Source organism: Trichosurus vulpecula, chromosome 4 (assembly GCF_011100635.1).
Source record: "Trichosurus vulpecula isolate mTriVul1 chromosome 4, mTriVul1.pri, whole genome shotgun sequence".
Classification (NCBI taxonomy): Eukaryota; Metazoa; Chordata; class Mammalia; order Diprotodontia; family Phalangeridae; genus Trichosurus; species Trichosurus vulpecula.
In genome coordinates this window covers 196,232,735-196,253,963 of record NC_050576.1, presented here as the reverse complement: position 1 = coordinate 196,253,963, position 21,229 = coordinate 196,232,735, and the positions used below count along the sequence as shown (strand labels likewise).

General features: G+C 39.2%; 1 protein-coding gene across 1 annotated transcript in view; it reads right to left on the bottom strand.

Moving 5' to 3' along the window:
* Nucleotides 1-21,229, bottom strand: part of TANC2 (tetratricopeptide repeat, ankyrin repeat and coiled-coil containing 2) — a 352,115-nt gene that overhangs the window by 101,219 nt on the left and 229,667 nt on the right. The window contains exons 7-8 of the mRNA XM_036755887.1: nt 8,508-8,789; nt 1,110-1,243 (exon numbers count right to left, since the gene is read on the bottom strand). Coding sequence (XP_036611782.1) covers nt 1,110-1,243; nt 8,508-8,789 — 416 coding nt within the window. The remainder of the gene's footprint in view (nt 1-1,109; nt 1,244-8,507; nt 8,790-21,229) is intronic.

Genomic DNA, 21,229 nt, shown 5'->3' with positions numbered 1-21,229 from the left:
CTTAATATAACCATATAGGCTATATTAAGAGTTTAGTGTGTTTGGTGCTTTCATGAAGAGCAGCTGAAAAATCAACCACATGCAAGATACGGCAAAATTCAACTTTCCACCTCCATTATGTTACTTATAGACTCACAAATTAAACATTGAGAAAAGTTCTTGTTGGCTAGACATGGGAGCTCAAAATGGTGTAGTAGAATAAACACTAAAGTGGGAGAGATAATTTGGTTTCTAGTCCTGGATCCGTTGCTAATAACCTGGGTGACCTTTGGGCAGGCCATTTCACCTAACTGGATGAGGTGATCACTAAGGTCCCTTCTAGCTCTACTACTCTATGTTCTAGAACAAGGCAAAATACAGGCCTGCATGTGGCCTACAGTATGATTTTATGCAGCCCACCTGTGGGTTTTAATTTTCACGAGCGAAAAAACAAAATAATAATTTGCATGGAATGCATATTAGATGTTTTAATTCCATCACTAATAAATAATCTCATTGATGTTAATTTTCTTTGGTGTTTTTAAGCAGTATTACAGATGGGACATATCGCACAGAATTTTCAATCGATCTGTGGGATGCGTTCCGTCTGCGTGATGCACACTAGTCAGAATGCGCCTACCTTCATACTGTTGTGTTGTTGTTTGCGTCTTCGCCTGTTGCACTGATGATGCATGTTCCCCCACTTTCTATTAGTGTACTGTATTTTTTATTCTGGGTACGGCCCTCGAATAATCATTTTATTTTAATGCAGCCCTAAGATAGCCTGAGGTTGGACAGCCCTGTTCTAGAATAATGCTGACCATGTGACTTAGGATGAATTTGATATTTAATTTCTCTCTTCCTTTGCCCCTTATTATAAATAAAACTTAGAAACCTCGAAGATATTACCTACATCATTCCCCTTCTTCAGTGCCAGGGAAACACATCCAGAAAGAATTTTAAGAATGAGAAATAATTTTCTAGGAATAGTGAAGATGGTGAGCTTCAGAAAAACCTTTCTCCTCATCATCTTGGCAGAACTCTACCAGATTCTACTTATTCCCAAGGGACTAGCTATTTTCTCCTACTAATATTACAAGAAACCTGATGCTGGTGGAACCTTACTATACCTGTGAAGCAAGTCTCCTCATAGCTTCTTCCTGTCGTCTGCGCATTTCTGGAGTTCCTGGGCAGCTTCCACTGGTGATAGAAGAATGGGCAGAAGGTGGCTGAGTAAGTGGCAGCTCTCGATTGGCGTCCACATCTGGATTAAAGCAATGAGAAGTTAATGTCAGAAAGAACTGAGATCTGAAGATTTGAAATGGTCTTAATGACTGCTACTGTGGTTCACAGGGCTGAGAGCCTGAGGGAAGCTCAGGGCTCACCTATGGTTCTCACCTGAGGGCTATATGTTACAGATGAGGGAAGCTGCTGCCCAGAGATGATAAAATAACTTGATCGAGCTCACACAAGCAGTAAGAAGCAGAGTGAGATCTGAACTTAGGTTCTGAGCCCCTTAGTGGGTATTGTATATATTTCCTGAGATGAAAGTGACTGTACTGATGACACCAGAATTGCTGACACTAAGGACACCTGACATTGATCAAGTGAAGCCAGACAGTTGGTTTTCCCACCTTTGGCTGGCTCTTTGTCAGCAGACGGCTGGATTTCATACCATACATATCTGTATCACTGTTCTCTTCTGTTGTGTTTTTAATTCTGTGGCTTTAAAGAATGCATATTACTCCAAGAAAATATGTGCAAAAGTTGTAGCTTTTAAAAAGCACACTTCAATAACTGTTAGAAATATTAAAGGGTATGAGGAAGTATGAGGAAGTCAGGTCTTTTAAGGATCATTCCAGGCCAAAAGAGAACAGGATCAATTATACCAAAGCACAAAGGAAAGAGCAGTTGAAAATTAAAACTAACAAGAAGAACTGAAAACTATTGTTATGAAATAGCCCAATAAATCCTCAGAAAACAAACTGAACTCTTCAGAGGAAAGCAGAAAATGGATTGCTGATTCCTTTACAGAGAGGCATAGTCTTCTTGAAGTTAGAAGAACAGTAAGCAGACCAGTAAAAAAATAAAATAAAATAAAATAAAAAAAAAAAACCTATGCTAATCATTGTTATGAGGAAAAAATGGTTGTCCCAGGTGAGGCAATTCAATGACTCAATGACTAAAGAAGGAATAATGTGATTGTTTTTCTGATGAAACTTATTTTTTCATTCAATGCCAATACCAAAACCATTTTCAGAAGAAGTCTACATGACTATATAAGATCTAGGCATTTTCATCAGACAGTAAAAACATCACTCACAAAAACTTTAAGGATGCTTTACTTTCCATAGGCCTAGAAGTCTTGTACTTAAATGAGGGAATGATGAACTTTAATAAATACACTGATATATTGAGAAAGGAAATTATACCAGAATTACAGAAATTCTCAAACAGAGACACAATATTGCAAAATGAATACTATAATATGGTCATATGCAATATGCCACATATGCCAACAAAGGTTAAGAATTTTATCCGTGAGATACATAAATAAATGTGCTTCAAAACCCTGAGAATTCACTTTAAGTCACATTGAAAATCCAAGGGCTGTAACCAAGAGTAGACTTGGAAAAAAGGGCTGTTTGTCAAAGACACACTTAATGTCCAATATCATAAAAGTGTGATTTCATCAAGAATTCTAAAATATCTCAAAATCTTGTGGACTCAATGCCAAATTGTGTAAAACAATTGACTGTAGCAAAAGGAGGACATGCTACATATTAGAAGTTCTTACAAATGTAAAAAGCTACAAAGTTTTATTATACAAGTCAAGTATAATAAATTTAATCATTTTACTTCATCCCAAATGATTCGTACCCCACTGTACATAAATATGTACTACACCTTAAAAATGGATGTCAACATATATGTGTAACTATCTTTTGGCTGCTAGCACTGTGGCGATGAAGGCAGAGCAACTACTTCTCTCATTTGGCTAATCTACTCCCTTCCTCTTTAGGTTCAATTCAATTCAGTAAACCTTTATTCAGTGCCTACTACCAGATGGGTAAGTGGCTGAGGGTGCTAGACAGAACTTTTAGAGACTCTGGAAAATAGAGGAGAAAGCTTCAGTACGTTGGGAATCCCATCTGACATGGTGGGCACTGGTTTTGGAGTCAGAAGACCTGTTTGTCTTCTGACTCCGACACTTGCCCAGATATGAGATATGTAACCTTCGGCAAGTCACAACCTGAGATGGGTTTCCAATCTGTAAAATGGGCTTAATCATAATTTCACTCTATCATAAGACTGTTGTGTGGATAGTGCTATATGTAAGATATTATTATTGGTGACAAACTATGATGCTATTCTAGAAGGTGGAAATGGATGTAAGTTCAGTATCTGTCAGCCACTGCTTCAACTCTGCTATCTTTCTCCTTTCTACCCTCAAGTTCCCTAAAAAGCGTGCACTGTGGTACTTTAACCCTTCTTGCTCTTGAATCTTAGGGACTGCTTCCCCTCTGCCTGGGGAGCCTGTGTCCAATTAGGCTGGAAGAGAACAATGAGAACACAGAAGATGCAGTAGGAAGTCAGCAGGTGGGAAGCGGGGAAAATGGCATAGCAAAGTGCTGAGATGAGAGTGGGAGAGAGCAGGGGCTGTTCCCTCAGCAGCTGCATCCCTAATCCACCTCCTTTCTTCTCCTACAAAGGGCACTGGCAGCTGTTAATAAATGTCAAGTTAAGCTAAGGAATACAATGGTGTGTGTGTGTGTGTGTACTTGTTGGGGGAAGGGAATAGATATATGGTTCGGGCTTCTTTAACTTATGTAAATATTATAGCCATACGTTAATGTCTGGGTAAGCTATAACATCATTTCCCACAAAATGGGCATGTGTGTGCATTCTTTGTGCAAAGAAGGGTGTACTAGAGGTAAAGAGGAAAAGTGTAGGCGGGAAATAGGATGACAGCCCAGTGCCTGTCTTGGCAACTTCTCTGCTTTCTTGCCCCTCCTTTGGCCCAGGGAAATGACAGGGAGGGGGTGTCAGCTGAGGTGATGTGTCTAGGGGGGAAGGAGAGAGCCAGCAGCTACAGTACCTAAGTTAATTCATATCTTCCACAGTAGCACTGAAGAGAGTGGAGGAGGGGAGGACAGAAGAATGAATGGTAGATGAGGCAGAGGTATGAGCAGGGAGCTCCCAGCAGGGCAACTTTGGGAATTTCCATCCATTTTATTATATCACAGCTATCAACAGCCAAGAGTGAGAATGTACTATGGATTTCTGAAAATACTTGGAAGATCATTCAAACAAACCAATCTGAGCCTCACATCAGTCCCATTTTGCTAATATTCAGTTGGTTTTACACACACCATTCTTATTAAAAAATACTGCTGCTGTCAGTAAAACATCAGAGACTATTTAACTGTTTTAGTAAAACTTATACCCAAAGGATGCTTTATATCATCTCAGGGTCACATTTTTGCCTTATCTCTTTGGGTCCAATTACATTGCTGATGTGACAAAAAAGTATAAACTGCAATTTGGACAAGAACAGGAATTATTCTAAAAGGTCTCTAAGTTGCACGAAACAGTTGTGGTCAGTGCATACTGATTATTATTTTCCATATACTCTGTCTCCAAAGATGCTTTCTCAAGATAGAAAAATCAGGGTGACAGAAAATCAAGGTGAATCGAAGTGTTTTTGTGCTGTCCCAAAGAAAGAGACTCTCAGCTCACCCCATGAGAGTGTTGTAGTGTTCCGCAAAATGCACAAGAGAAAAATTTCTGAACACTGAGGGTCAAGAGATTCTTCTCATTGGATTTCACTAACCAGAAGCCCAGCTTCTATTATATTTTTTGACTTTTTGATTTATTTGGGAAGCATATTAGGCTATTTCTCCCTCAGGCTCATGCTGATCTCCTGGCTGATTCTTCGTCATGCAGGATACTTATTTTGCCTCTTATCTGAAGCTATATACTATCAGTGCTCTAGTCTTCCTTCCAACTCACTCAAATGTTAAAATTTTTGATGACCCAGATAAAAATGATTTAGTATTATGGCTATTTAAACACTGAAAGGAAGATGACCAGATATGGATGTGAAATTAATTTTGGCAGAAGAAGCATGTTCATAGAATGAGAGAAAATAAAAGCACCATGGAAATCAACTAACTCAGCCCCCTCAATTTAGATATGAGGAACCATTTTACACGTAAGTGTGTAAAATCACTTTGACTTCCAGTCCGGTACTCTTTTGATTACCTTAACTATGTTTCCTTTTGCGACTAAATATCACATTCCTATTTACGATAACAGATTCATGGTCCCTTGGTCCAACTTTTGGAAACACTGGAGGAAGCCAAAAAAGATATCTCTGATGACCTAACTTTTAAGGCAAGATGCTTCCCCCTTGTCCTGCTTCAATATTCTCCATGTTAATTCTGGAAATTAACCCAGTAAAGTCATATTCATTCATGAGTTTTATTCTTTAAAGTGATCACACACACACAATCCCAAAAGTCTTGGTGTAGTTTTAAGCCTTTTGGTACAGAGTATGTATGTGTATGTGCGTGTATGTGTGTGTGTGTGTTGTGTGTGTGCGTGTGTCTGTCTGTCTGACTGGTCTTTCTGATCCATTTCTGCACAACTAATTGGAATAACTGTTATGTTTGATATAGTTAAGATGGTTGAAAATCCCTGACTTACCAGTTTTCCATGTGCTGCTGGGTTTTAAATTTCTCTCATCAGTATAACTTAGGGTTTGTAGGGTGGAATAGTGGGTCCATTTGTATTGGGTCCTTCCTGTCCTAAATTGGCAATGGAAGGCATTACTGTTAAACAGGGATCCCACATCAGTGTTGTCTAGAGAGATAGTTTTGTTTTTCTACTTGTTATTGTCTGGGCTAGTACGACACACGTTATGACGAAAGGCCAAGGATAGATAAATGTCTATGAAAGGAGAGCACTGTTTAACACATTCATCAATTAGGGTTCTTTGCAGAATTTTACCAACACAGAACAATAGTTATAACTGTAATTGTGCATGTGGCATATAGAAGGAGTGCTGGATTTTGGTTTCCTGTACCTTGATAATGAAACTTATTATGGGATTAGAGGCAGAATGCAGTTTGAATATATAGCATGTCTACAACCAGGAAATTGATTTTGATTTCTTTTTTTTAGATGGCTGAGAAAAGAAAGACCTGAAGAAACACTGAAATGCAAGAAAAATGACTGAGAGGCTCTAGATCACAACTTCCAAGTGGCAAATTGGGAGAGCACAACCTCTTTCTAGGAAGAGTTGTGGAACATTCTTCTCTAGGAAACTTCTGAAAAATTGCTCTCTGAATTTGCTTTCTATAATGGCTGGACCAATTCACAGCTCCACTAACAGTACATTAATGAATCTGTTTTCTTGCAGCCTCTCCAACATTTCTCATTTCTCTTTTTCATCCACTTTGCCCATCTAATGGATGAATCGGGAATGTAATAGTGTCTTTAATTTGCATTTTTCTAATCATATTGTTGCAAGTTTTTTTAATGAGGGAGAAAAAAATTGATTTTTGTTAACTGAAAAAATAAATTAAACTAAAAAAAGGAAAGTAGGCAGTTGTGTTGTTTCTCTGATTTAGGTGCAGTACTATCATTCTGGATATATGTAATTACTTCTCATGTCTTTGTGTCCATTCAATATGTATGAAAATTATATATACACACATATCTCTATCACAGATGTAAACTCAGACAGCTACTAGAAAATCTGTTTATATCCAGGTTTCCCTTACAATTTTTTTAGTCAATGACAATCATTACCATCTCATTCTATTATAGTCACTACTGGCCACAAGTAAAAGAAAACATATCTGAATATCACAAGGATTTGTGAATTGCAAATGTTTTACATTTCCACAGCATCCTCATTCAGTATTTTCACACAATAATAACTTCCTGTTTGTGTAGAAATTTAAGGTTTACGGAGATACTTTTCTCATAATAAGCTTGTGAAACAGACACTGGAAGCATCATGATCCCCATGTTACAGATGAGCAAAATGAGACCTAGAGTAACTTGTCCTTGGATATACAATGATATGTTGAAGCCACAATGAGAACCAACTCTGAAATGATGAGAATTCTAATTCTAAGTTGAGCTTTCTTTCTCATATACATAATATTACACATGCAATAACAGTTGTATTTAGTCTGTGAAGACATTTGCCCAAATTTGGCCTTTAGCCATGATGTATATGTCACACTAGTCCAGACCAAAAAAAAAATCACCCTCCAGACAATGCTGAGAGGGGATCCCTGTTTAACAGAAACAGTTTCCACTATCATTTTGGACAGGAAGAACCCTATGCAAATAGACCTGTTATTCTACACTCTGCCATCTCATCCACCCCACAGGTCGTACTGATGAGAGAAATTTAAAAACCAGCAGCATGTGGGAAATTGGTAAGTCAGGGATTTTCAATCATCTTAACTGTGTCAAATGTAACAGTTGTTCCAATTAGTTGTGCAGAAATGGATCAGAAAGATCAGTCAGTTCAGTGAGATATATTTATATCTCTAACTACATATGTATAGTAGGCATGGCTTTAGTCATTTTAAGGGGTAAAGCTCATAAAAATGAGTATGGCCTTTTCTGGGTTAATTGTCAGAGCTGCTAACATGGGGGATACCAAAACAAAACAGGGGTGGTGGGGGAAGGGGGAAGTGGTATCTGGACCTGCTCAGAGAACTGGCTATTCTGGCTTCCTCCAGGGTTTCTAAAGGTTGTCATAGTATCTCCATTGTTCTCACACCCTGGCTGTGTCAGGCTGGGGATGGAAGAAGAATGAACACAGAAGAGAGCATAGCAATTTTTCACAGGGGCGCCAGAAGAAAAATTTCAAGGATGATGGCCAGTCCTAGGCAACGCAACACTTCACATCAATAGCCAGGAAATGAAGGCAGTAAACAGATTATATTGTTGTGGTGCACACAGAGATAAGATCTCAGAGTGAGCAAAGGTTTCAAGCTAACAAGGAAGCAGAAAGAAAAAGGTGGTGTGAAAAGGCTCTGTAGACAACTGCTATGCTCTTACATAGGTAGGCAAGGTTTTTTTGCAATTAGATTTAATGTAGGAGGCCATTTATAGCATAAAAGGGGCTGGCATTAGAGGATGAGTACCTGAATGCACATCTCAGTTCTGCTTCCACTCGTATGACCTAGGAAATATTACTTTACTTCTCCAGGCCTCAGTTTTTGCATCTTTAAAGATGAAAGGGCTGGACAAGCTGATCTTCAGCATTTCCCTTCCAGTTCTCTAACCATAAGCCTGTGATCCTTGGACTAGGACACAATTGCCATGCGAAGGAGCAGAGATTAGATATAAACTGAACACAAAACTCTCTCTGTTCATTCTGGATTAAGGGTATTCTTACAGAGTTCGGATTTCACAGGTCAAATGAGAAGGACACACATACTAGTATATGGATGATGAGAATGCTGCTAGCATAGAGTTCTGTACACAAAAGTACATACGTTTAGGAGAAGCATGTGGACTATCTGAGGCGATCTGTCTCATCCGTGTACCATGGCAGCTGAGGGCCACCAGCCTGGAGATAATGGCAGTTTTGCCAAATCCAATGTTTCCAACAATCACTACTCCCTGGTTCACACTGGCATTTTCACTCTGTAGCTGAGCATCAATTTCATGGAAAACCCAGTCTCGGCCAACAAATACAGACTCTGTGGTAATGCTGGGTACTTCGAAGAGCAGTGGCTTCAGGGAGATGTCTGGAGGTCTATAAGGCGCAAATCGTACTAGAAGGAAGAATCATAGAACACTTTAGCGTAAATGGTAAACATGGCAAGATATACAAAATGTGTGATACTTAAAGAAATATTCTTAATTTTGTTTTGTGTAACTGTTCCATAAGATTTAGGGTGGAGGTTTTTTTGTTTTGTTTAAATCAGAACGCTGAACTAAATCCAATGCTACAGCAGATAGCAAAACACGATCAAGAAATAAGAATGATTTACTTTGGGAATCTTGGAAGCATTGCTTGCTGAGAATTTTCCTGTAATATCTACCGGGGAGATGTCTTTATTCCACAATAGGACTACTTTTGGATTTTTCTGGTGGGACTCAAACACATTTTCTTTTCATATAATATATGTCAAACACTTAAAATATATTTTTTTGGGCGCTTGTTTCCTTTGGGCTCAAAGGACCTATGGAAACCTTTGTTGCTTCAAAAGACCGTTTCTGAGCCAAGTGATCACTGAGGCTTTCGTAGTGGGGGCAAAGCAAAGAGGATATTAAAAACTGTTATAAAATACAATTATTTCTATCAAACTGCAGTGAATTTAAAACAAATTGAGAGTTGCTCTGATTGTGCATGGACTTAAACCACTGGCACCGTCAACTGTAATAGTCTGCAGTGGCAATGCAGCCTCTAATACTTTTGACAGAAAGAACCTCCCTGTGTTTGGCCTGGTGGACAGGCTATTGGTAGGCAGAGAGTGGCAAAGTGAGGGCTTCTTTACTGTGTAAAGTATGTTTGCCCCGGAGTCCAGGCAGTCAGTTACATTCCTTTCAACTTTTTTCCCCCACTATTACTAGTGTCACAAACATGTATTGGAGTCAAGACAGCTCATCAGTTTTTGTCGATCATTTTTGTGCCCATATGCTGCCTATAAGGTAAGCTAAGAATATACCACATTTCCAACAGATCCAGAAAGGTGAAAAAGAGCTGCAACCTGGGATAATAAGCCAAACACTTCAACACTCTTAATCTAGCCGGTTCCTGATGGAGTTTCAAACCATCCAATGTAAGCATCTTGCCATTTCCCTGCCTTCCATGCTCCTACCTCTGTCCCATTCATCACCTCTTGTTCAGGGAATAATAATTAAAACATTATCAAGGACAATATACTGCCTTATAGACAATACTTGAGATTCTGAGTTGTGGACTAGCCAGATCAAAACTCCCTTACCTTAGCTACTATTTCCTTATACATACACATCAGCCTTTTTCCTTCCAGGTCCCTATCCAACTCTTCCTTTATGTCTTGTAGAAACTTTATTCTATTTTTAAAGACTTCCTTTCGTATAAAACCTCTTCCTCTTATGCTCCTTCCAGCCTCCTGAAGTCACAGACACCTGACACTTCCCTGAAGACACTGACTGCATCCCTGGTCACCATGTCCAATACTCCTCCTTTGTTTTTCTTTGCCTGAGGAAGGGATTGGACAGAATTCTTGAGTTGGAGTTAAGTGTGGAGGCAACCATATGGATTCCAGAGGTCTAAGGTCCAATGAATGGAACTAAATGGCAGCAGTGGAAACTTCTGAACTGGAGAGGTCAGCCAGAGACAAGGGGAGGACCCCAAGCCATTGTCCTGGTTTGCCTGAAGATATGGACTTTGAGGGACACAGGTTAGAGCTGAGGTAAAATGTAAAATGCCTAGTCAGCAATCCTTCAAAGTTTTATATTAAGATGGGGTTTGAGTATCAGCCTTCCAAAAGATTGTAACAGAAGTTGTTATTGAGTTCTAAGTTATTCCATCAACGTATGTTGTAAGTCTTTTGTGTCTTTTAGTATTTGTGTGTGTGTAGTAAATAAATGCTTGATACATATTTTATGTTGAGAACAGTTATCTTTAGCCCCTCACCCAGACATAATCTGCAAGGCTCTCTAACTTTAGGTTTTTATTGAAACAACAGACAATATATTTTGATGTGCCATTTTAGTGAGAGCTCTGCAGTAGCTCAGCTTCATTTACTACCGAATTTATGTAAATTTCTATGCTTGCAGGCGGGCCACATTTTGGGCAGCCCTGATCTACAACTTAAACTAAAAGTAAATTACTCCAAGATACAGGGGTGGAATTTTAACAAGCCATGAAAAAAATGAATGAGAAAAGAGAGTGTTTCCCCCCATTCTCATTAGAGGCTGGGCTCCTCCAGGATTCCAATTAGGAACATGTGCTTGGCTTAGAGTCGAGGTGGTGTGGGTATAGTGCCCAGCCACCTTGACCACAAAGTGATTACCTAATGTTAGAGATACATTTATTATGCGTTTTATTGCTATTGCTAAAAGAATTAGGCTTCTAAGCAAGACACGTAGAATAGTTTCTGGAGAGTCTTATTTTTAACTCTGGAGTCAGTCACATTCTTAGGAAAGATAGTTCATGCTCTATCCCATATCATTAATCATAATTGCATTCCTTTCTCATTGGTCTTGAAAATGAGAGGATTTTATTATGAGTTGCATCAGAAACACGAAATCAGCTGCAGATTTTTTATTAAAGTTCTACAGTTTTATGTATTTCTCAATTGAATAGTATTTTCATGACTCTTCTCTTTACCTTCCTTGATATTTTCACTAAGAAAGGAACAGAAGAGTAATTGTTCAGTAGTCCTTTCTTCTCTCAATTGCCAATGGCAAATCAGTAAGCATTCAGGACCTGCTTAGAGAGGCTTCTGCCAACATCTGGCTTACCCTCTTTCGAAGAAAAAATGAAGATGCATTCAAAAGATTTCCAGGATTTTAACTCAAGTCTCTCCTGGTTGAGATGGACGACAGACCTAGTGTAAATCTCGGGGTAGGGGGTGGGGGGCTTCTAATCCAAGCTGGCCTGTGCCTACATGGGTACTTCTGTTCTTTGCTTCTTGATGCTAGTTCTTTCCTGTTTTTAGGGGAAGGAATATTGGACACAGCTATAACCTCATGAGCTTTGAAGGTCTGAGGAGCAGAGTCCATTAATGGGAATCCTTGCTAGAGTTTACTACCAGCCAAAACATATGAGGCATCAGCATGCCCCAAGGAGGAGGAGCTAGCCCTGTTATATGCTGCCCACCCTACATTGCAGAGAGTGACTTATCCTGTGGTATTTGCAGGTGTATGCTTGAACCACATGTACAATTTTCAGTGTGAGAATTTACTTCGGGCTTCATTTATTATTTTGTTTACTGTCTAATCAACAAAAACTCATAACAAAATACTTTGTTTTTCAACTTAAGAAACTAATAGAGAAAATGTCAATAATGCATATTGAACTTTAAAGTGTGTCTTGTGCCCATTTTTACCCCCGGAGAGCCAGTTTGTTAAACATTTGCTAGCACACTGCTGGGTCTTTGGGAAGTGAAATTGGTGGTGTAAATATTTAGATGTTAAGTTTGAGCCTATTCTCCCAAGCACTAAAGTGATAGAGGGTAAAGTGTGCCCTTTGGTGTTGGGGAGAAATGAATGTATTTTTGTTCTTGCTATGTCTTCTCAGTAAATAAACCTTTCTGTAAAAGCTAATTTGTATTAATTGGTTAAATGATACTCATGGCTCAATCCCCTCCCCAATATCAACTTCCAGTTACAATTTGTGCCTTCCTTACATCATTAATACCCTCCAGGATCACTCTCTGCAATCTATGGTGGGTAGCATCTCAGCTGGGCTAGCTACTGCTCCTTGGGACTGTGTTAGTGCTTCACATGTCTTGGCTGGTAGAAAACTCTAGTAGTATCAATGGACTTCTGCTCCTCCAGCCTTCTAGATCTCACAAGGTCATGGCTGTCTCCAATATCCCTATGCCTAAAAACAGGGAAAAACCAACATAAAAGAGGCAAAGAACAGAGATGCCATGTATACATAGGCCACATGTGAATCTGGGTGGGGAAATCCCAAGTTCCATCTCCCTACGTAGGGGATTATAGTATGTCTTCTCTCCATCTCAGCCAAAAAAAGAAAGACTTGAGTTGCCACCCTGGGAGTCTTTCATATACTTGTTCAGCTCCAGTCCAGCAATCAATCAGAGAGTTCCGTTTTCTTACTATCTGGTAAATAGAGGAAACTGTCAAAGAATACCTGTGTGAGCTCTAGAGTCCCTGTGGGGGTTGCATCAGGTTGAGCACATTGCACTTGTTCATAAGGGCTGGGATTTCACTAGCCAGTCCCTCTTTATACTATAAAGAAATACATGTGAAATATTTAAGATGGAAACTCTCACCAATACAATCATCTCTGGTAAAAGAAATACAAACAGAAGTAGAATTTATAATTTATTAAATGATCCTCTCTGTTGAGGATATTTATTTGGAATTGAGTCTTTAGCCACATAAGACACTCTTGATGTAACCTTTAACAATCCATAATGAGTGTATAAGCTGTAAGTCTGGACCAGATAAGAACAGAGGGCAGAAGGAATGACCTAGTTTGAGGCTAGACAATCTGAAAGGGAAATAGAGAAAAATGGGGATAAGGAAGGCATTATGATTTAGAATTATGGAGCAACAAGGCAGGAGCTGGACAGAAATTTAAGTTGACCGCGTTTATTGATGGTGATCTTCCTCTACCCCTGTGGCAGTTAAACAAAAAGTCAAAGTGTTTTTGTTGCCATGTTAGTGGCACAAAAAGGCAAGAGTAAGAAGAGACTTCTAGTTCCACTGCTAAATTTTAAGTCCAACAGATAATTTTCTTTTCTTACCAATGGTCATGTAGAGAGAACTAGTGACAACAACTACACCAAGTGTTGCACAGGTACGAACATCTTAAAAAAAGACCTGAGGGAAGGCTTCTAAAGAGGATGCTAGGTCAATTTTCTCGGGATCATCTATGGAAGACTGTGCATAAGTTGTGGTCTAGAGGAGATATGTACATTTTGGAAAACAGAGATACACTGAAATATATTGATCTGAACAATATCATTATACCCTCAACTCAGGCTAGTATCATGAAAGTTGAACAGGCAGCCTCCTTTTCTTAGAAGCTTCACTAAAGACAGGTTAATGGATATATGGACAGAGAGGGGGGCAGCTCTGAGAATCTGTCTACTCAATAGTCCTGCTTTGCTTCAGATTTATACTCCAGGCCCAATGTTGGACAGATCCTTTCTTTAACATAGTTAAACATATTATGCACACACACACAAATCAAGTATGAATAAATAATGATTATATATTTCCCCCTAACCTTCATTCTGCTGTTCAGGCAGTTACCTATCAGGTCTCCAACAAAAAAATCTTAGACTGATCCTTCTACTTTCATTTTAAATATGGTGCTTGAGAACTTTATCAACCAGAAAAGAGTGTTAATAACAACATGGCCTCCACATTTCTAAGAATGTGCTTAATATTGTCATTAGCATCTGAAATTCTGACTGAAGTAGCTAAGGGTGGATTAGTGCCATATGATTCTTTCGAAAAGGCCATTGGTGTTCCTTTTTCTCTGCCATATCAACAAATCTCCAGTGCGATAAATGTCTCAATTATTGCTTTATCTTGGCCTCTCAACTTCCAATTTAGCCCTCCAGGGGTTTTGGTAAACATGGGGAAAATGTGCAATTTGACTTATTGTTTTGAGTATAGCCTTAAAATAAATGTGAATTTATAAATGTAAAAGGGCTTTTTATTTGTCAGATGGTAGGTGCCATATAATAGTTTTCCCTCAGTCTCTCAGTTCTGATAATAAGGACTTTCTGCTGAATTTAGTTTTGAATCTGAAAGCAGAGTTGGTACAGACACATAACTACTGGCTGTAGGCAAAACCTACTGAAGCCCTAAGCAAACAACGTACTTCAATTGGTCTCTACTAGTCTTCACTATAGGGATCTCACCCATCAAATTTTAATTCTAGCTTCCATCAACATTTCTGCTAATAACAGCTTTTCAGTCTTTTAAGTGAAAAGATGAAACAGGAAAAAATGACAGCATAACCCATTGTTACAGTAAAAGGAGAAGGAAAACATCTCATTGGATGCATCTCAGACCCTAATTGATTAATGCAGAAGGCATTAGAGAGGGCTTTTGGAAGAAGAGACCTGTTTTCACAACTAGTAGGCCTGATAATCAACACTTAAGAAGCAGCTAGTAACTCATTTGGCACTTCTCCCTTTTTAAAGCCACAAACATATAAATGACTGTATTTTATTTCAATTTTACACTAATGTCTAATGGATTCCTTTATTGATTCATCTATTTAGGTGTGGCATGGGTTGTTGTTTGTCCTTCATTCTCTAAGAGGACCATGACATCCTCTAGGTGATGCCATGGCATGCAAGTGAATTGGATTTAAGTAAGGGAAGGCTATGGAAAGTCGCCAGGCATGGCAGTGGGTGGAAGTGGGACAGACCTTTGGTTTCACTCGTATAAGAAACTCTTGGTCAGGAAACTTCATTCATCAATGCAGAACTGCCTCTGCTCTGCAACTTAGGAGTCTCAACTGAGTTTCTTGGAAGCACCAAAGGGTCAAGTGATTTGTCCAGGGTCACATAGGAAGCATGTCAGACTTGAACCCCAAGAGGTACACTGATTCCATACCCAGGTCTCTATCAGCTACACCAGACTGCCCCAGAATAGATTCTAAAGTATTCCCATGTGACTTACCATACTTTTGAGAAAATGAGTCTTGAACTTTTATCTACAGCATATTTGCATATGTTTAACAATGTGATACAATAGAAAGAACACTGGATATGAAGCATTGAGAAATATACTAAGTTTTGCTGCCCTGCTTATAGTTCTCTCACAGAAACCTTCCTTGCTTTCACTTTCCCCAGTATTATATGACTCAGATGTTGTCAAGCAACAGAGGATCTATACAACCAGGTCTATGGTTGGAAGGAAATCTCTAGGTCAGAGACATTTCCAGATGAAGAGGTCCATTCACAAAGTCTCTACAAACCACAGAGATGAAAGAATCCACTGGACTTTTGCTAAGAAACAGGATGTCTACTTTTTGAACCAAAATGCTCTAATTACTGAGGCATCACACTTGTACTACAATAGCTAGGGCTGATGAAGTAGAGTACAGTGGAAAAAGCAAAAGAGGACCTAGATTCAGATCCTAAATTTGTCACTCTTGGGAAAGTAACAATCTCTCTGGGACTCACTTTTCTGAACTGTTAAATAAAGGGGTTGTATTAGATCACTGCTAGGGTCCCTATCAGCTCTAAATCTACGATACAAGGACATCTTTGCATACAGCCCTATGTCTTTACCATTTTGCAAATGCTGAATGAAATGTGTAATTTGAATGCAGAATATATTTTGAGTCTATTTTTTCCTTTGAGGGCAGAGAGCTCTTTATTCATGTGCTATCAACTATAATCAAAACAGACATCTCATAAATCTACCTTTCTGAGCCCAAGCATTCTCCTTTTCTGTCGTGGTTTCCTAGTTACTGACATGAGAGTGTCTCAGACAATTCAAATGTGAGAGGGTGAAGATGGGTCTTTGCTCCCTCCCCCCACCAAATGTGCTTCAGTCCTTCTCTTCCATTTTTAAATTAGTGTTACTGATGTCATTCTTTCCATCTCAGAAATCTTGGTGCCACATTGTGGGCCCCCTTTTCACCCTCCTACCCCACTGCTGTCTGTTGCCAATTCTTGCTGTTTCTTCTTCCAAAATTGTGGGGCTAATTAAAACACAAATTGCCAGCATGTGTCTACTCTCTTTATGTTCACTACTAAATACCAAAGCTGGGCCTTAGTGTACCTTGATTGTAGCAGCCTTCTCTTCCCACTTCTTTCCCCTTCAATATACTGTTGAACAATATACTGTTCAATACACTGAAATGACTTACTTGTGTCACACTCCTCTTCGAAGTCCTCACTATCAATCATATTGGACTTCAGCTTTGTTCTCATCTTAGGTTACTTCTCTACTTCTTTCATACACTCCGTAGCCCCCTCTAAGCCAGACACACTTCCTCTATGGGCCAGGCCTGGAGTTAGGAAGACTCACCTTCCTGAGTTCAAATCTGGTCTCAGACAACTTACTAGCTATGTGAACCTGGGCAAATCGCCTAACCCTGTTTGCCTCAGTTGCTCATCTGTAAAATGAGCAGAAGGAAATGGAGAACCACTCTAGTCTCTACCAAGAAAACCCCAAAAGGGGTCACGGAAGAGTTGGACACAACTGAAACCATACAACAGCAACAAGAACAATATGCTTTCTTTGGGCAAGCTGAAAAGCCATCCTATGTGGCTGTTCATGCAGCTCAATTCATTGAGTGGGAACTGCCCAGTTCTTTTCATAAACTTGGCTCCAGTATGTTCTCTGTTGCTTCACTCTATTACTTGTCAATTGGAAGTGCTCACCAAGTTCTCACCTTTGCACACAGATTTCAGAGGCCACATTCATACACTATACCACAGAACATTAGAGACCTTTACAGGTCAGCAGTTTAGCTACAAGAGGCAGAAGGTAACTGGGGTGGGAGCATGGTAAAGAAGCAAAAAGAAATCCAAAATGAATGCTGGGAGGGAAATGAGGAGATCTCTCACTAGCATTTATATAGCACCTACTACGTGCCAGGTGTTTCATCAATATTATCTCATTTGATCCTCAGAACAACCCTGTAGGTAGATGCTATTATGATCTCCATATTATAGTTGATTAAACAAAAATAAGTGACTTGCCCAAGGTCACATAGCAAACAAGTGTCTGAGGCCTGATTTGAAGTCAGATATTCCTGACTTCAGGTCCAGGACTCTATCCACGTAGCTGCCTACCTTCCAGGGTACTGAATAATTCAATTTAGGGTAGGAAATGAGCAAAATATGCAGATGTGGTCTGACCACGGCAGAGTACCATGGATTTCTCACATCCCTATTATTCCTGGAAGGTATTCCTCTTTGAATTAGACTGAATTAGATTTTTTTGGCTGCCACATCACACTGCTGACTCATATTGAGCCTCCAAGTCACGAAAACTCCCATATCTTTTTCAGACACACTGCTGTCTAACCATGTGTTTCCCATCTTGTACTTACGAAGTAGATTTTTTTTTGAACCCAAATGAAAGACTTGACTTTAATACTTATTGCATTTTATCCTAAATTCATCCCAATCATCACAATCTTTTTGAACCTTGACTTTCATCCAGTGTGTTAACTACCCCTGACATTCCTGTCATCTGTAAATTTGATAAGAATGCTATTTATGCCTTTTCCCAAATTATTGGTAAGAATATTAAATAGCAGAGAACCAAGCACAAATCCCTAAGACAACACAATGGAGATCCTTTAGGTTGACAACAAATCATTAATGACTATTCATTAAATCTTTAATTGATCTGCCTTAGGGCTGAGGTCCCATGTCAGATTCTGTGTGTGTGTGTGTGTGTGTTTACTTTTGCCAGTGCTCTAAGAAATTCTTTCAAAAAGATAAATACCTCAAAGTTTTTTCTTCTATTCTTGTGAAAATAAGTCACTTTAACAAGTACTTCTCAAAATGGTTATGTCATTTCTTGAAAATACTGTGGTTACCCTAACATATCAAGCCAGTTTTGACTAAAAAAATGAGAAAATAATGATAAAAAAGATACTTCTAAAGCTGCTGCTTTTCATCTTTAATCTCAAACTATCAAAAGGTCTGTTTGTTAATTATTCTTCTGAACTTAAAACACGACTTTTGGTCACCTATTATCTGGAGAAAATGGATGTCATGATGGGACTCTTTCACGTGACTCTGGAGTCTTTCTTTAAATACTTTGCTACTTAATCCGAAGGGGCAGTGACTAACCTGTTACAGGATTATATGATTTAATGAACTTCTATCTTTTCAAAGGCACAAGAGCTTTTTCAGGAAGTCCTCTGATTCTTGGAATCACTCTCCTTATTATCCTATTTTCAAGTACTGGTTTTGTTGGGAGATATGCTGTGAGTTTGCTACCGCTTCAGTTTCTAGATCAAGAGATACAGTGTATCAGATAATGTTTTTTTTTTTTTTTTTTTTTTTAAGAAAACCAGTAGAGATGGTTGTTCAGTGGAAAGAACTCTGGATTTAGAGCTGTGTGTAAAGGATTTGAGTGTGTGTGTGTGTGCGCGCGTGTGTGTTTACTTCTGCCAATGTTCCAAGAAATTCTTTCAAATGGATAAAGATAGGATTTTATCCTATTTTACCCTCTCAGTGGTCAATAAAAGTGAGCTGTAAAATGTCTTGGTCCTTCTCTCACCTTCCCCCTTTCTTCTTTCTTTCCTTGTGCTTCCTCTCCCTCTTTGAGTTACAGACTAAAATGCAGCAAGGTGGTGGTGGTGGGGAGGCAGGTAGGGGATCACAGATCAAGAGCCAGTCCAACCCCTTCAGTTTGCAGATAAAGAAACCGAGGCTTAGAGAGCTTAAGAGACTTACCTAAGGTTACATAGATAATAAGTGGCAGAATCACAATGTGAGGACAGATTCTGTGACTCTAAATCCAGCATTCTTTCCACTATATGATGCTCCCTTCTCTCCCCTCTCATTCCAAACAGAAAAGGAAAACTTTCAGGAGAAGCACATGGCTAAAGTCTGTGTTTGCCCAGGCAGGCCTGAGAGAGGAGTTCCTGGATGTCTTATTTCAATTTTTGGTTTTTCTTTTTGAGAACAAGTCAAAGACTAGAGTTTCTTTCATGGTCTTTTCATAAAAATTAAGTTACCAAAATATTTTGGCTTTGAGTTTGGGGAAGAAGATTCATCAATAGCTGCTTCTCAAGAGAAGATTCTCAGCAGAGGATTGCCTTCCAGCTAAAGGGCTAAAGGTATGTCACGGTGGACTATGAAATCTGGATGTTGCCAGTCCCACTGCTGCTGTGGGTTGCTTGGATGGTGTACAGGTTCAATGTGAATTGGGAGTATTGTTCAGCAGTCCCTCAAAGTATCTTTAACTTATGGGGGAATCTTAAAAGGTCTTATGGACTGCATGAGTGCTTTACGTTCCTGTATTGTTCATAGGGGAGCAGGTAGGTGGAGTAGTGGAGTAGGTGGAGCGCTAACCTGGACTGAGGGAGTTCAATTCAGCCTGAGACATTTACTAGTTTTGTGACCCTGGGCAAGTCACTTAACCCTGTTTGCCTCAGTTCCTCATCTGTACAATGAAAAGGAGAAGGAAATGGCAAACCACTCCAGTATCTTTGCCAGGAAAACCCAAATAGGGTCAAGAAAATGGCTGAACTACAACAAAAAAACTGTTCATAGGATTCCGTGAGGCTTCTGCGTCATTTTCTGTGGTATGTGAAATAAAGGCTATTCTATAGCAAGTTACCATATTGTACTTGGAGTGCCTGTGCAGATGGTGAAGACACTGCTTCAATTTTGGGGAAACCAGACATGAGCCACACCTAAGCTTTATTTTGGATCAACTCCAAGTGGGGCAATAAGCCAAAGAGAAGAAATAAAACTTTCTTGGAGGACAGGAGTAGGGATCATGCTCCCAGGACTAGGCCCAGATCTACGTGAACCTAAAATCCTTGAGGGTGGGGGGAGGGTCATAGGTGACAAGTGTATCATCTTATACATCTGAGAATCAGCTAGGTAGTGTTCAAGACAAATAAATACCCTTTAGAATTCTAGGACTGAACTCCATGGCATACATTCATCTACATAACGAGAGTTATCAATTAGGACAAGTAAAGGTTTCCAGAAATGGCATAAAGTATTGGTTTTGTCATATAAAAGTTAAATTCATGTTCTTGACAAGAGTCAGGTTGAGTCCTGGCTGTGCTGACTTTATGTTAGGGCCTGCCAATGCCCCTTAATCAGTACCGTCCCCACAATACCACAAACTGAAATGTGTTAAAACAGTTAGTTAACCAAAAATTATAGCTGTACACAACAAAACGAAGTAACATCCTCAAGGACACTGAACTATGGTGAAAATTAATGGCTTAATAAATAATGTATAGCTCCTCCAAAGCATTATAGTTTGACGAGAATTTAAGAAAGGACAAGAAAGTTTCATTATTACTCATTAACAAATGGTTAAGCACTCTAACATAAGAACTTAGGGACGGTGTGCTATTCTTCTTGATTATCTTCCACAGACTCCGTAAGACTGACCATATTATGTACCAACTGCCTTTTCTTCTCCTTTGACAGCATCCATATTCTCTGCCTTTTGCTAAAGGTTCCCACTTTTTTTATAATACCTATGCTACTGTATCTAGGTATTTAGAGGTAGAATGGGAGATTTGATTATACTGGTCAGACAGAGTGGCATATTTTATAGTGGATATCTGCCTTCTATATCACTTAATCGCCTCATTACAGCATGAGCATATTTATGTTTAGAAAAAATATGGGCCCAAAATAAGTATTTAAAATTCAATTTGAAAACCTTCTAGCATTGCTTTTAATAAATAGTTGTCAGTGGACATTTGGTGATGGAAGAGGACGTTGTGGCGAAATAAGAGTTACTAGCTACTGCTACATTTTTGTTGTACTGGAGTGGTTTGCCATTTCCTTCTCCAGCTCATTTGACAGATGAGGAAACTGAGGAAAACAGGGTTAAG